General features: G+C 43.8%; 1 protein-coding gene across 1 annotated transcript; it reads right to left on the bottom strand.

The window, feature by feature from the left end:
- Positions 1–580: 580 nt before the first annotated feature.
- On the bottom strand, positions 581–15,410 carry RAB25 (RAB25, member RAS oncogene family). Its single transcript, XM_043963204.1, is given in 10 exon segments — positions 581–610; positions 612–704; positions 1,202–1,281; positions 3,653–3,793; positions 3,796–3,845; positions 12,103–12,119; positions 12,121–12,159; positions 12,161–12,249; positions 12,252–12,300; positions 14,946–15,410. Coding segments are annotated over 10 exon segments (630 nt in total). The 5' UTR covers positions 14,988–15,410.
- Between the last annotated feature and the right edge of the window lie 548 nt (positions 15,411–15,958).

A 15,958-nucleotide genomic window follows, 5' to 3' on the forward strand; every position in this document is an offset into this window, starting at 1 on the left:
TCAAAGAAGAGATTTTAGGGAGGGGGCCCTGAGCTAGAGGGAGAAGGAAGGATGCTGAGGGCCCATGGGTGGGTGGAGAGAGGGGAAAGGATAAATACAAGAGAGAAGCAACAGGTGGCCCTTGTAACAAAAACAGTTTTATTGTGGATCCAGTAGGATGGGAGGGGGGGGGGGGGCATTGCTGGAGGGGAACATGGCCAAAAAAAAAAAAAAAGCAGGCAATAAAATCCTGGATTCCCAGATGAGTGAGAGCAAGGGACTTAGGGCCAGGTGACCTTCTCAAAGGGCACAGAAATATCCCAAAAGCTAATTAATCTTGTGTAGAGGAGTGACAGGGAAGGGGTGTGGAATCAGTTATAGACACTCCCCTAACACTAAGAAAGTGATCAGTCACAGATCCCCAAAGCCAACTAGGAATGGCTTTTTTAGACATTTGCGTCCCTCCCTCTCTCTCTGTTTAGTGAGGGGTGCAACTGAAGGGGTCATCGTCTAGGGCCTGAGACTCATGGGGGGAGAATGATAAGAAATTCAGGTCAACAGGAGAGGCTTCACGCCAAGATACTCAGATCACCAGCTGGCTTCAGAGGCTGATACAGCAAGCTTCTTCTCCTGAGACCCAGCTCTTGCCCAGTTTGGGCACTGCCCAGAGTGATAGCGTTGGCACGGGCACTGTTCTGCCGCTGCTTGGACACCTTGCTGAAAATCTCTGGAGGGCAAAGGATACAAGTCAGAAGTGAGGTTAGTTTCACCTTCATTTAATTCCCTTTCTTTAACACTGGGAGCAGCATGACTTGAAAGGAGCTGGAGAATTTGGGTAGCTGGGTTCCATCTCTTGGAACTACAGTGACCGGGACTTCGGGAGTTCTTTCCCTACTAGTAGCTAAGTTGTGAAACAGATCAAAGGAAGTTTCCTAGGGGAAAGGAAACAGATACATATTAGGAGAGAGAGACGGAGAGAGACAAAGCAGACAGAGACAGATAGGACAGAATCAGACAGACAGATAGACAGAGACAGAGAAATTAGGAGCCCTATAAGCTGGGTATAGCAGGGAATTGGGATGAAATCTTGTGAGATGCAGGGGGAACTCAGCTATCTGAACTTCTAGCTGACACCCGGGAGAGCATCACATCAAGAAAAGTCCTGGGAGTGAGCAATAGGAAGGGTGGTGGCCTGTAGAGACATAAAGAAAAACATACAAACCTTGAGGACAGTTTCGAAAGCCAGCTCGACATTAGTGGAGTCAAGAGCTGAGGTTTCAATAAACAGGAGTCCATTAATTTTCTGACACAAAAAAAAGGAAATCATTAATTGGCATTAATATTGACAATCTGAGGAACCTTGGAAACTCCTTACAACCTTGATCATCCCCACTGAAATTCGCTGTCAGGACAGTGCATACACTGATCATAAACTTATCATGGGGGATAGGGTGGGAAAATAGGCATACGAAAACTGATCATTTTCATCTTAAACGAACTCCTAGTTACCATAGGTTGCTCTGGGAGCCTACTCAAATGTTAATGTATCGCTAAACAGCGATGATGAACAAAATTAAGGTTTTTTTGTTAACAACAGTGTTATACAACGGTTTCCTCTGACACTATTCACGGGTCATAAAGTGAACTCTTCCAAAGAGACTTTCCTTAGGCATAGATTCTGGCCATTTTCCCAGTCTCACTGGATATTACTAGCACTCTTCAATCCAGCCATACTGACCTTCTCTCCATTCCTCACACATGACACTTTATCTCCTATCTCTATGCCTTTGAACTAGCTGTCTCCCATTCCTGAAATGTGCTCTCTTTTTACCAGCCTCCTAAAGCCTCTCTTTCTTTTAATATGCACTTCAGAAAGCATCTTCTGGATGAAGCTTTTCCTGATTTCTCTCTCCCCTCCCAGGCTACCTTGTATTTAATACTTTGTGTGGGTGTACATACACTTATATACACACATATATACCTACATATGCATACATATGTATGTATGGATGCATGTATTAACTTTACATTGGGCAGCTAGGTGGTGTCATAGTGTACAGAGCTCCAGGCCTGAAGTCAGGAAGACTTTTTCTCCTGAGTTCAAATCTGGCTTCAGACACAAGCTATGTGCCTTGGGCAAGTCACTTAACCCTTTTTTGCCTCAGTTTTCCTCACTGTAAAAGGAACCGGAGAAGGGAGATGGGTCAACCACTCTAGTATCTTTGCCAAAAAAACCCAAATGGGGTCACGGAGAGTCAAACACGACTGACAAATGACTCACAACAATTTAAAACTTTATACAGTATCTGGCACCAAAGAGATGCTTATAAATACTTGTTGATTGATTATGTCACTCCTCTACTCAACAAACTCCAGTGGCTCTCCAATTATCTCTAGTATTAAATAAAAACTACTTCATTTAGTTTTTTAAAGTCCCTCACAATCTGGCCCCAAATCCCCAGCACTTATCACAATGCTTCTCACATATCATTGTTCTTGTTATTGTTCAGTCTTGTCCTACTTTTTGTGACCCATTTGGGATTACTCCACAAAGATACTACAGCGTTTGCCATTTCCTTGTCTATTTCATTTTACAGATGAGGAAACTGAGGGCAAACAGGATTAAGTGACTTGCCCAGGGTTATACAGCTAGTGAGTATCTGAAGACATATTTGAACTCAGAAAGATTCCAGGCCCTGCACTCTGAGCACTATGGCGCCACCTAGCTGCCCCTCCTCATGTGGTAAGTGCTTAATACATTTTTCTTTTGATCATTGGTTCTTCATTCATTCATTCATTCAACTTACCTCTCCACCCTCATTATATATTACTCCTGCACTCTTTGGTCAAACTAAATTGTCATTCTTACTATTTCCCACACTATATCCCTTTGCTCCTACTGTTCCCCTATCGTAAGAATGCATTCTTTCCACTCTTTTGTCTTCTTGGTGACTCAGGTCAATCACCATCTTTTTATAGGGACCCTTCCTGATTCCCTAAAACACTAGTAGGGGGATTCTTAACTATTTTTGGCATCATGGGTCCCTTTGGCAGACTGGTGAAGCCTACAGATGACCCCTCTCATGAACAGTAATTTGTTAATGCAATCAATAAAAATATGTAGACATGAATACAGGAAACCAATTATATTGAAATATAGTTATCAAAATATTTTTAAAACAAGGTTCACAGAATCTAGGTTAGGAATCCTGAACTAGTGTCCCCCTCCCCAAAACTACACCTGGTGTTTATTTTGTATATATATCTTACAAAAATATATCAACATGTGTATGTGTACATGCAGTTGATTATTTCACTGTTTAGGGCCCAGGCCAGGTCAAGCACAAACTTTGGCAGAACCAAAACTACAAGGTTCTAAAAGCTTATACTACTCTCTGACCCTCCTAGTTTGGAAGGGCCATCGCCAAAGTGATGAATTTTTTGACTATAGCAACTCATGAAGAGTATGGACTAAGACATGGAAGGGCTGCAATCTGCATCAGGGAAGGAGTACACATATTGAGGAAGTCACCAGACCCCTGAGGGTTCAAGTAACTCTTCAGAACTTGGCACTGGGAGAAAGAGGTTGGCTGGGGAATCATTGCTGTGAGACTTGAAATAAACTTGCAAAGAAAGCCCATGTGAGTCACAGAGTTTGAGCCCCAGCCCTCACCAGCAAACATTCGAGCCTCATCGGTGGGCACCTCTCTTGCATGGCTCAGGTCACTCTTATTCCCCACCAGCATGACAACGATGGTGGCCTCTGCATGGTCATATAGCTCCTTCAGCCAGCGCTCTAACACGGCATAAGTCTGTGTTTGGTTAGGTCAAATACCAGTAGGGCCCCAACTGCCCCTCTGTAATACCTAGGAGGAAAAGTTGGAGAGGGAAGTATGGTTTAGGCTAACCCCAGACACATAGAGAGGCCATGGTGGTAATGATGTCAGTTGGTGTTGTCCCAACCAAGAAGGTTGGACATGGATTCAGGAGGATACTCTGCCCCGGATACTTATTGGCTGTTCATCTATTTCATAGGGTTTTGTAAGGCTCAAATGAGATAATAATGTAAAAGTGCTTTCATAACCTTAAAACAAAATAGCAACTTAATTTTTTATCGGAACTGTGGTTTATTGGCATAGGAAACTACCAGATGAGGGAACTCCCTCTCTAACAATGCCCTGGGGCACCTGCTCTGTAATTTTAATCTTAGTTACTTAGGACCCTGTGTCAGAAGCAGGGAGTGGAGGTGGGGGAGAAGTTCATGAAAGGCTTCATTATCTTCCCTACTCTCACTTTTCTTCTTCTTTTTTGCAGGGCATGAGGGTTAAGTGACTTGCCCCCAGGTCCACACAGCTAGTGTCAAGTGTCTAGACTGATTTGAACTCAGGTCCTTCTGAATCCAGGGCTAATTGCTTTATCCACTGCGCCAACCTAGCTGCCCCAACTCTCACTTATCTTCATTCTCTCCCTGTCCTACTGGGTACTTCCCTGCTACCTACAAACATGCCCATGTCTTCCCCCATCCTCAAAAAAAAAACCCTTCACTTGATCCTTCCATCTCCACTATCTATCATCCACATCTCCCTTCCCTTTTGTAATTAAACTCTTGAGAAGACTGTCTACAATAGATGCCTTCACCCTTCTTCTTACTCTTTTTTTTTTTAGTTTTTTTTTTTAAGTGAGGCAATTGGGGTTAAGTGACCTTGCCCAGGGTCACACAGCTAGTAAGTGTTTAAGTGTCTGAGGCCGGATTTGAAGTCAGGTATTCCTGACTCCAGGGCCGGTGCTCTATCCACTGCACCACCAAGCTGCCCCCTTACTCTTTTTAATACTCCCATTTGGCTTCTGACTTCATCATTCAACTGAAACTGCCCTTGTCAAAGTTCTTTCTTTCTTTCCTTCCTTCCTTCCTTCCTTCTCTCCCTCCCAACCTCCTTCTCTCTCTCTCTCTCTCTCTCTCTCTCTCTCTCTCTCTCTCTCTCTCTCTCTCTCTCTCTCTCTCTCCTGCCCTCTCCCTCTCTTTCTCCTCTTTCTTTTCCTATTTTAATGTTTTCCCTATCACCTCCAAGATCAAATATAAAATCCTTTGTCTGGTGTTCACTGCACTTCCTAACTTTCCACTCTTTTTATACCTTGCTTCTCTTATGTACTCTGTTATGCAATGACACTGCTCTATCTCCCAACTCCAGGAATAGCTCCTGGCTGTCCCCCATGCCTGGAATACCCTCCCTCCTCACCTCTACCTTGTGGCTTCCGTCAAGTATCAATTAAAATCCCACCTTCTATTAGAAGCCTTTACTGATGCTTTTAAGTGCTAGTTTCCTCTCTGTTGATTATCTTGGATTTATCTTGTGTGTTCGTGCATGCGTGTGCGCACGCGCACGCGTGTGTGTGTGTGTATGTGTGTGTATACACACATACACATAACATATACATATACATATACATATACATACTTGTGTATATAAGAGAGAGTGAATTTTGCAGTTGATTGAGCACTGGCCCTGGAGTCAGGAGGACCTGAGTTCAAATCCGGCCTCAGACACTTAATACTAGCTGTGTGACCCTGGGTAAGTCACTTAACCCCAATTGCCTCCAAAGAATAAAAATTTGAAGAAGAAAGAAGGAAAGAAGAGGAGGAGAAGGAAGAGGAGGAGGAGGGGAGGAGGATGTGAGTGAATTTCAAGCAAAGGGAAAAGCTATGTTCATGAATGAAAGCTAGAATACAGAGTTCAGTCAGGTGCTAGATTATAAAGTTTTGTGAAAGGGAGCAGTATGAAATAAGGCTAGAAAGGCAGGCTTGAGTCACCTTGAGAAGGGCCTTCCATGCTCAGCTGAAGAGTTCAAATTTTATTCTAGAGGCAATTTGAAGGCCTTTGAAGGTTTTTGAGCAGGGGAGTAGCTTCTCTTTAGGTATTGTCTTCCCCATCAGAATGTAAACTTCTTGAGGGTAGAGACTCTTTGTTTGCTTATGTATATATATCCAGCACTTACCACAGTGCCTGGCATATATTAAGCAGTTAATAAATACTCTGTCTATCTGGAAAGAGATCACAGTCGGTACAGTGGATAGAACCATGGAGCTGGAATCAGACAGACCTTAGTACAAATTTGACCTCATACACAGCTGTGTGACCTTGGGCAAGTCATTTAACTTCTTTTTTTTAGTGAGGCAATTGGGGTTAAGTGACTTGCCCAAGGTCACACAGCTAGTAAGTGTTAAGTGTCTGAGGCCAGATTGAACTCAGGTACTCCTGACTCCAGGGCCGGTGCTCTATCCACTGCGCCACCTAGCTGTCCCAAGTCACTTAACTTCTATCTGCCTCAGTTTCCTCCCATGTAGTAGCACATATTTCTTAGGATTGTTGTGAGGATAAAGTGAGGATAATATTTGTAAAGTGCTTTGCAAATGTTAAATCATTATAAAAATGCTAATTAGTCATAGGAGTAGTGTATACACACAGACCATATTTTGGTGGTGACTAACCACTTCATGAAATATACAGGTAAACCCTACTAGATACCAGGAAACTTGTATGACTGCTAAAGTATTGTAAAAAAAAAGAACTTGGGGCAGCTAGATGACACAGTGGATAGAGCACTGGCCTGGACAGCAGGATGACCCGAATTCAAATCTGGCCTCCGACACTAGCCATGTGACCCTGGCCAAGTCACTTACCCTGATTGCCAGAAGAAGTACAAGAAGTATTTTACAGGGCATAGACTTCCCACTTGGGACCATTAAGACCAAGGCAGAGACTTTGAAAGCACAATACTCTGAGCAGTGTCCAGCATCAAGATGCCTAGGACTTTACCTAACTTACCCTAGAGGGTATCTATAGACTAATCATTTCAACCATACCTTGATAAACATGTTAGAAGCACTAAGACCAGACAAAAATCTCAGTGGCATCAACATAGGTAATGTTCCTGGTAGAGGCTCTACCAGGATGATGCAGAGGCTTTTTACCACACCTGATGTTGTTTGGACGAGAATCAGGCAGGCCTATTAACTTGTGTTTTTTTGTTTGTTTGTTTTGGTTTTTTAAAAGCTCATTTATTTTCATTCTTTTGTGTGTGTGTGTGTGTGTGTGTGTGTGAGGCAATTGGGGTTAAGTGACTTGCCCAGGGTCACACAGCTAGTAAGTGTGTAAAGTGTCTGAGACCAGATTTGAACTCAGGTACTCCTGACTCCAGGGCTGGTGCTCTATCCACTGCGCCACCTTGCTGCCCCTTAACTTGTGTTTTACAGTTCCTGAGGATGGAGAGACCTGCAGATGCTAACAACCAGGACCTCTCTTGGCTAAGAAGGTTACCCCCTTGCTACAACTTCAACTCAGAAGAGTACTGTCAGAAAAAAGCATAATGCTTGGCCTTGTTGTCAAGACCTCGGACAAAAAGATGGTTTAGCTAAGAAGTCTTGCTTCTTTGTAGTTAGTTGTAGACAGACTGGGCAACTTTCCCATTTTATAGAATAGCACCAGAAACTGGGGGGTGCCCTATAACAACAATTCATTGCAATCATTTTTTTTTTTGTGAGGCAATTGGGGTTAAGTGACTTGCCCAGGTCACACAGCTAGTAGGTGTTAAGTGTCTAAGGCCGGATTTGAACTCAGGTGCTCCTGACTCCAGGGCCGGTGCTCTATCCACTGTGCCACCTAGCTGCCCCCCGGAAACAGATATTTCAAGTGAAGAAGATTCAGTATACTGTAACTCAGCAACCACTCCAATAGGAGGAGAGGACTGAACCCCTTTCTTGCTTAGATGTTCAGCTTCAAAGACTCCTAAGATACAGATATATCATACATATAAGATATATCTTAGATAGCTAGATTTAAGATAGATTGATATAAGTATCATATCTATCTATATCTATGTCTATATAGATATATTACTACATAGAGGTAGTAATACCGCTAGCCAGCCTGCACCTTTCATGAGTTTAATTTTAGGGATATAGTACAATTATTGCTTCCACATTGTTGGGTTAAGGGTGCAGTGCCCCCACAATCTGGAAAATCTGCACAAATATGTTTGACTCTCTCTTCGAACTAGAGAAGACTGAATTTTTTTTCCTTTTTCTTCCATGGGGTGTTTACAGTACTTTCTTGTAAAATTTGGGTTAAGCATTTGGTCACAGGCTCTGTGTCATCTGCTACTCTTGCAGTATCATCTGCAGCTTCTACAAAACTCCCTCAAGATTTCCATTTAATTTCTTTCCTTCCTTCCTTCCTTCCTTCCTTCCTTCCTTCCTTCCTTCCTTCCTTCCTTCCTTCCTTCCTTCCTTCCTTCCTTCCTTCCTTCCTTCCTTTCTTTCTTTCACAGGGTAATGAGGGTTAAGTGACTTGCCCAAGGTCACACAGCTAGTAAGTGTCAGTGTCTACGGTCAGGTTGAACTCAGGTCCTCTTGAATCCAGGGCTGGTGCTTTATCCACTGTGCTACCTAGTTGCCCTCCCATTTAATTTCTTTTTTTCCTTTTCCTTTTTCTTCTTTTTTTTTTTTGTGAGGCAATTGGGGTTAGTGACTTGCCCAGGGTCACACAGCTAGTAGGTGTCAAGCGTCTGAGGCCAGATTTGAACTCAGGTCCGTCTGACTCCAGGGCCGGTGCTCTATCCACTGTGCCACCTAATTGCCCCCCATTTAATTTCTTAGGCCGATCTGTGATACATCAAAACTGCGAAGGGGAGAGTCGAGATGGGGAAGGGGTAATTGTACTATAGTTCTAATGATGTCTATGATCAGCCCATAACATCAACAGTTCAGGTATAGGGCAGAAAGGTCTGCAAATTACAGAACACTTAAGTGTATTTGATCTTTGTCTAGATTGACCCATGAGGTTTCTAACCATATAATAAGACTAACATAAGTTGTGTCTTGCATGTAATTACATATGTTCATTGGTATACGAGGTAATTACTTCATTTTTATGTACTATACACATTAGCATAATTTAGCTTGTTTCTCGCTGCTGGCTGTGGGTTCTGTCCCCTAGGACAGAGTTCTCCTTCTACCATTTTACTTAGTGATCTTTTTGTGTGTGTGTGTGGGGGGGGGGGGGCAATGAGGTTAAGTGACTTGCCCAGGGTCACACAGCTAGAAGTGTCAAGTGTCTGAGGCCAGATTTGAACTCAGGTCCTCCTGAATCCAGGGCCGTGTTTTATCCACTATGCCACCTAGCTGCTCTGTACTTAGTGATCTTACCAACTTCCATGGATTCAATGATCACCTCTCTGTTGATGATTTTTCAATTCTATTTACCAAGCCTTCAATCTCTATTCCTAACCTCCAAACTCACATTTTCAGCTGCCTATTAGACATCTAGAACTGGAGGTCAAGTGGACATCTAAACTCACATGTCTAAAACTGAACTCATTTAGCTTCCTCCCTGAGCCCTCACCCCCTCCCAAACTTCCTATTACTGTACAAGGGACCACAATCTTCCCAGTAACATGGGTTCACAACCCAGGTTGTCATCCTCTACTCCCCACTCTCTCTCACATATTCAATCTGTTACCAAGTCTTACAGTTTACCTTAACACCTTTCCTATACATTCCCTTCTCTCCTCTGACTTTGCCACTGCCCCAGTAACAGGCTCTCATCACCTCATGCCAAGACTACTGCAATAACCTGCTAGTTGGTATCCCTGCTTAAAGTCTCTTCCCCCTCTAGTCCATCCTCTCTCTATTCAAGCTTGTCAAATGACCTTCCTAATTAATCTTCCAACCATGTTGCAACTTCAAGGAGCTCCTTATCACCTACAGGACCAAATGTAAATCCTTTGTTTGGTATTATGTCCCTTCACAGCCTGACACCCTTCCTACCTTTACAGTCTTCTTCTTCTTTATGGGGGGGGGCGGTGTTTAGAGGAGGTAATCAAAGTTTAAAAGACTTGCCCAGGGTCACATGCTAATAAGTGTCTGAGACAGAATTTGAATTCAGTTTCCTCCGGACTTCAGGGCCAGTGTTCTATCCACTGCACCACCTAGCTACGCCCCAGTCTTCTTATACCTTACTCCACATGTTCTGAGATCCAGTAACACTGATTTCTTGCTTTTCTTTTTTTTTTTTGGCGGGGGCAATGAGGGTTAAGTGGACTTGCCCAGGGTCATGCAGCTGTAAGTGACAAGTGTCTGAGGCTGGATTTGAACTTAGGTCCTCCTGAATCCAGGGCCAATGCTTTATCCACTGCACTACCTAGCTGCCCCCAGTTTTTTTTTTAAGTGAGTCAATTGGGGTTAAGTGACTTGACCAGGGTCACACAGCTAGTAAGTGTTAAGGTTCCTGAGGATGGGATTTGAACTCAGGTCCTCCTGAATCCAGAGCTGGTGCTCTATGCACTGTGCCACCTAGCTGCCCCCATCTGCTTTTCTTAACAAAATAATCTGTCTCTCATCTCGACAGTTGCCCCCATGCCTAAGATGCTCTCCATCCTCATCTATGTCTCTTGGTTTCCTTCAATTCCTGGCTAACGCCCACCTTCTGCAAGAAGACTTTCCTGACCCCCCGATGATGTTATGTCATCAATTTATCCTATATTACCTTGTTTGTAGGGAGTTGTTTTCATGTTGGTTCCTCTAAGACCCTGACCTCCTTGAGAACAAACACTGTCCTTTTGCCTTTCTCTCTATCCCCATTGCTTAGCTCAATTAACCTGGCTCATTGACTTGACCTCGTCTATTTGCAGGTATGTTGCTATTTAGGCATATTCTATTCCTGTGTTATTATGGCATTGCTGTATTTTGCTGATTTTGCCTATTTGCTTGTGTGTATATGCAAGCATGTGCTATCGTTACATGTGCATATAAAATTGTCTGGAACATAATTTAAACCTGTAGTTACTAAACTTCTATCTAGAATTTAGGACTATGGACAAATATGCCTAAATTTTCTTCAGTAGATTTGCCAGAGACAGTAAATGTTTAACTAGGAGAATGTAAAGGAGATGGTTCTTGAAAGCCCAGAAACTAATCACAGAAAATAGGCTAACAATTTGTTAAACTAACAAAAAAAAGGCAGCTATGCCAGGTGATCTCCTTTGGAGGTGGACAAAATCCCTTGAGTGAATAATTTGCCACACCCCTGGCTAACTTTTAAAAGTCAATCTAGGTAGAAGCAGGAAGAGAACCTAGCCCCAGATTAGTCATGTAAAAGATGCATGATTGAGATAAGGGAAATCCATGAAAAACCTGTATGGAGCTGAGAGAGTGGAAGTGATGGGAGGCCAAGACTCTGGGAGGGAGGGAAGCTGTTTGGGTTAATCAGTCACCAAAGAGGGTCAAGATAGATGGTGAGATGCTAAAAAACCTTCCCTAATCTATGGACCTTTATAATCCTTATCTCCTTTCTCCCCTTGGGCTTCCTAGTGGCAGCCTGAAACCTTTCCGGGGAATGGGGGAAAGTCTATTCACCTTCTCTGCTTTAAGATTTACTTTGTCTCTAATAAACAGAATTAACCAAAGGTCTTTGCTAGTCTAGGTTTACTTATTGGAAATAAAACTCAGGAGGAGGTAATTAAAAAGGGAGTACCCCCAGAGAAGAGAGTGAGCACTGGAGTATTTTGCCAGAGAGCTATCTCTGGCTGGGAGCTCAGAGCTAGATAGCTAGATATAGATATATAAAGACAGAGATAGATGTGTGTGTGTGTGTGTGTGTGTGTGTGTGTGTGTGTGTGTGTAATGACATATTCTTTAATACAACTTCCTAGAGCAGAGAAGAAACAATAAGAAACCCATCTAGGGGGCAGCTAGGTGGCACAGTGGATAAAGCACTGGCCCTGGATTCAGGAGTACCTGAGTTCAAATCCAGCCTCAGACACTTAACACTTGCTAGCTGTGTGACCCTGGGCAAGTCACTTAACCCCCCATAGCCCTGCAAAAAAAAAAAAGAAAGAAACCCATCTAAGCAATAATCTATAGTAGGGTGTGTAGGGCAAATAGTTGAGCAAACTCTGATCATTATACCTTCCTACTGCTGCTACATTTAAACAGGGGTGTTGGGGAAAAAAAAATTCTGTATAGATAGAAACTATTGTATAGTTCAATCAGCTTCTCACTTTCCTGTTCCTAAACACAGTCCCCAAGTTTCTCCTGCTCCCATCCCTCAAAGCCCCAAGACAAATCACGCTGAAGTGATGGCACGGGTATCGCTCCAGCCCAGCTGTGTCCCAGATCTGGGCTTTTGACAGCAGCTGTTCCTAGCAGCACAGTTCGAGTAGAGAATTCCACCCCAATGGTTGTCCGACTGTCATGGTTGAACTCATTTCGTGTGATCTTGACAACAGGTTGGTCTTCCCCACTCCAGATTCCCCTATCAGCACCACGGAAAGAGATATTGAAGCAGAGAAGTGTTAAAGGGTGATGGTGAGTCCATGGTGAGTGCTAGCTAAACCACCTGCTAGGTGAAGAACTGAATAGCAGGCATTCTTTCTGAGCATCTCAGCATCTCTCTTTAGAGCCTTTGATTCTGTCTGTTTCTAGTATTCTGTTACTTCTCTTTTTCTCTATGCTTCTGCGGGTTATCACTATCCTGGGTATTTTGGGGATGGTCTGGCCCCCAGCTAACAAAGCCATCTCAATTTTTGGTATTTCTACGCACCCCATAAACTTCTTCTGTTTCCATTACAAGTCCATAGCTACAAATGTGGCTGTGGGAGGGGGAACCTAGGTCTCTACCTTCTAACAACTCTTACAATGTGATGGAAAAGCAGAGGGGAGAATGGAAGTTTCTTTAAGAGTTAAAAATGTCTAATTTTTCCAAAATTAGAAAAAATTCCTTCCTTCCTTAATTGGGGTAAAAATGACTTGCCCAGGGTCACACAGCTAGTAAATGTCTGAGGCCTCATTTGAACTCAGGTCCTCCTGACTCCAGGGCTGGTGTTCTATCTACCTGTTTTCTTACAATTATTAGCAATTGTTTAGGTGTGGATATTTATGCCTGCTTGCACTTGTATGTATATGTATGTATTATGTGCTCTTTTATATGTTACTTAAATCTCTCTCTCACAGTTGTCCGCATCTTTAAAATGAACCTGATGATGCAGACAACTGTGAGAGGGAGATTTAAGTGATTTGTCCAATCACACAGCAAATTAGTAGTAAGATCAGGTCTTGAATCCAAGTCCAGAACTTTAATCCCCTGTGCCACCTTGATGCCCCTTGCTTTTATGTAATATATGCCCTATATATGTACATATGTGAGGGTACCAGGTTTTCATGAATTTGCACGTCTGTGTTTATATATTGTCTGTATGTACAAGGATAGGCATTTGTAGGCAAGTTGACAAGTAAGAATATTCATATGTATCTGGGTCCTTCTGTCTCTGTTTCTCTGTGTGTCTGTCTCTCTCTGTCCCCCACTCTAAGCCCTATAAGCTAATTTATCCCTCGGAAGAGGATGGGCCTCTCCGTCTCCTGGGCACCAGATCACCTCTGCTCCTTCCCCTGTTCTTTCCCACTCCCACCTTTCCTCAGGTAAGAAGGAGTGCAGTTTTCCCCAGCTCCCTGGGTAAATGTCCTATTGCCCTGTAGGGAGTTTGAGCCAGAGTAAGGGCTGGGTCTGGGAGAGGCTTAGTGTGTGGGGTGGACTGGGGAAGCTGGGGTCCTACATTGTACACCCTGCCCTGAAGGGAGAGTGGGGTGTAAGAGAAGCCGACCACAGGGTGGCCACACATGCTAATGCAGAAAGAGGGTGGTAGAAAGGGTCAGAGTCTGCAGCTACACTTCTAAGGGAGACATCCAAGAGGAATAAGAAGCAGGGGAGAGAATTGAGGGGCCCAGACCCCAGATGCCCTTGTTTTTCAAGGGTGAAAACTTTGTATTCTCAGCCACCTAGCACAATGCTGGTAAATAGTAAGTTCTTCATGTATAACCTCTATCTCATAGCCCATCACCTCAGCCAGCAGGAGGGGAGGGAGGGGAGGAGGCAGAGAATTTGGAACTCAAAACCTTAAATAAAAATGTTTATAAAATTTTTTAAAAACAGTAGGTGCTTAATAAATGTTTGTTGACTAATTAGAGGAAGTTCACTTCCTAAATCAGATCATATATTTAAAGTTTAAAGTACCTTAGAGATCAACTAGCCTAATTCCTTTATTTTACATATGAGGAAACTGAGGCCCAGAAAAGTTAAGTGATTTAACAAAGTTCACAAGGGTGGTAAAAGTGGCACAGTCCTAGTCCATTAGCTCCAAATCCCAAAGTTCTTTCCACTACTCCATTGTTGTTGTTCAGTCAGTTTTAGTCGAGTCTGACTCTTCATGATCCCATTTGAGGGTCTTTGCAAAGATACGAGTGTTTGTCACTTCCTTCTCCAGCTCATTTTACAGATGAAGAAATGGAGGCAAACAGGGCTAAGTGACCCACACAGCTAGTAAGTATCTGAGGCTGGATTTGAACTCAGGTCTTCCTGACTCCAAGCCTGGAACCATTTTTACTCCACCACCTAGCTGCTTCCCACTACACCAAGTCACCTTCTAATAAGTCTCCTTCCTTAACAGAGAAATCTAACAATCCTTCAAAGTATTGAACCCTTTCCTCTGTCTCTATTTCAATACAATATAAGGATGACCCACCTTTTTCTATCCCTTTCTTCCTTTCCTGTCTTCCAGGTTTTTGTTCCTTTCATTTTGTGGGAAGGGCAACCTCAATGAGTGGAGTTTTTCCTAAAGTCTAACCTCCATTACTTAACTATGGACTCTGGGGCAGAAATGTGCGGTGGAATTTGTTTTTCTGATTATAAATAATCCACTATTAAGAACTTATCATTATTACTAAGCCAAACAAACAAACAAAACAAACAGACTGAGGAAACCTCTCTGCTCCAGCTGCTGTAGAACCCTTTGTCATCTGCTGGAATGAGGGGCTGGGGGGGGGGGGGAGGGCTACTAGCACAAAATAGAAAGCAGGGGCCTCACATGTAGTCTGTTTAGTGTCTAAGTCTCTCTTCCCCCAGAGACCCCAACTCACCTTTGAAGACAAAGTTTATAATCCTCTCTGCTCCGTTTCCCATCTTGGTCCCGCATGGAGTGTTGTGTGTATGAATAGGTGAAGTTGGGGTGAGAGGGGTGGATGGAAAATGGGCTCAGGGCGTTGGCTCTGTGCCCCTCAACCCTCTGCTCTCCCGAGGCCTTGACCCTGACTCTCTTCTCATTGGGGACAGTTAGCCTTTGCAGTGGGAAGGAACCAGTGCAGAGTCGGTCACCACCGGTGGGCTGGTGAGTCTCAACTAATTAGAAAGGGGAGGGTCACAAGGAGGGGAGGTCACAAGGAGAGGACGGAAGCAGCAGAGAACAGGAAGAGCCAGGCGGCTGGAGACTTAGAGCCCAGGTGGGTGGAGAAAGTGATGACGTCACAACAGGTTGGACAGGTTGGGTTGTCTCTCTCAGGCCCTGGCCCTGGGTGGGGAGCAGGACAGATTTCTTAGGCCAGGTTGGAAGGAAAAATAAGACCCAGGAGGCTGAACCGAGCAGACAGGACTAAGTTAGCATCACTAGGCTTTCCAGGTCTTTGATAGGGCAAGTTAGCTCCTGATCTTAAGTTTGCAACAACCATGAGGGGAAAACAGAAAGAAATCCCGTCTTCCGATCCTGTACTGCAGAAGTAGCTAGAGAGCAGCAAGCTAGGGGGCTGCACAAGAAGCACTCACAAGGAGGAAGACTTGTCAGTGGGCTGGAAGCCTTCAGTTTAGTTGGGAGAGAAACAAGTTCGCCTGTACAGTTGCTATGGTAACAACCCCTCCTAGGGAACCAGGGCAGTAGGCAAGGTAGCCTTTTTTTTTTTTTTGGTAGTTTTCCACCCCCAACCCCTAGGTAAGGCTGGACTTTAGGGCTCTGCCCACTTTAGGAAACTGAAGTACTTGACAGCAGGGACTGGTAGTATTCAGCTGGGGTTGGTTGGGGGTGGGGACTCTGGGCATATCATTGGTCTCTGTTAGGGGAACTGAGAGCTCTGAGTTAAAGAAGCAAGAAACAGAAAGAGGAC

Source organism: Dromiciops gliroides, chromosome 4 (genome assembly GCF_019393635.1).
Source record: "Dromiciops gliroides isolate mDroGli1 chromosome 4, mDroGli1.pri, whole genome shotgun sequence".
Lineage (NCBI taxonomy): Eukaryota > Metazoa > Chordata > Mammalia > Microbiotheria > Microbiotheriidae > Dromiciops > Dromiciops gliroides.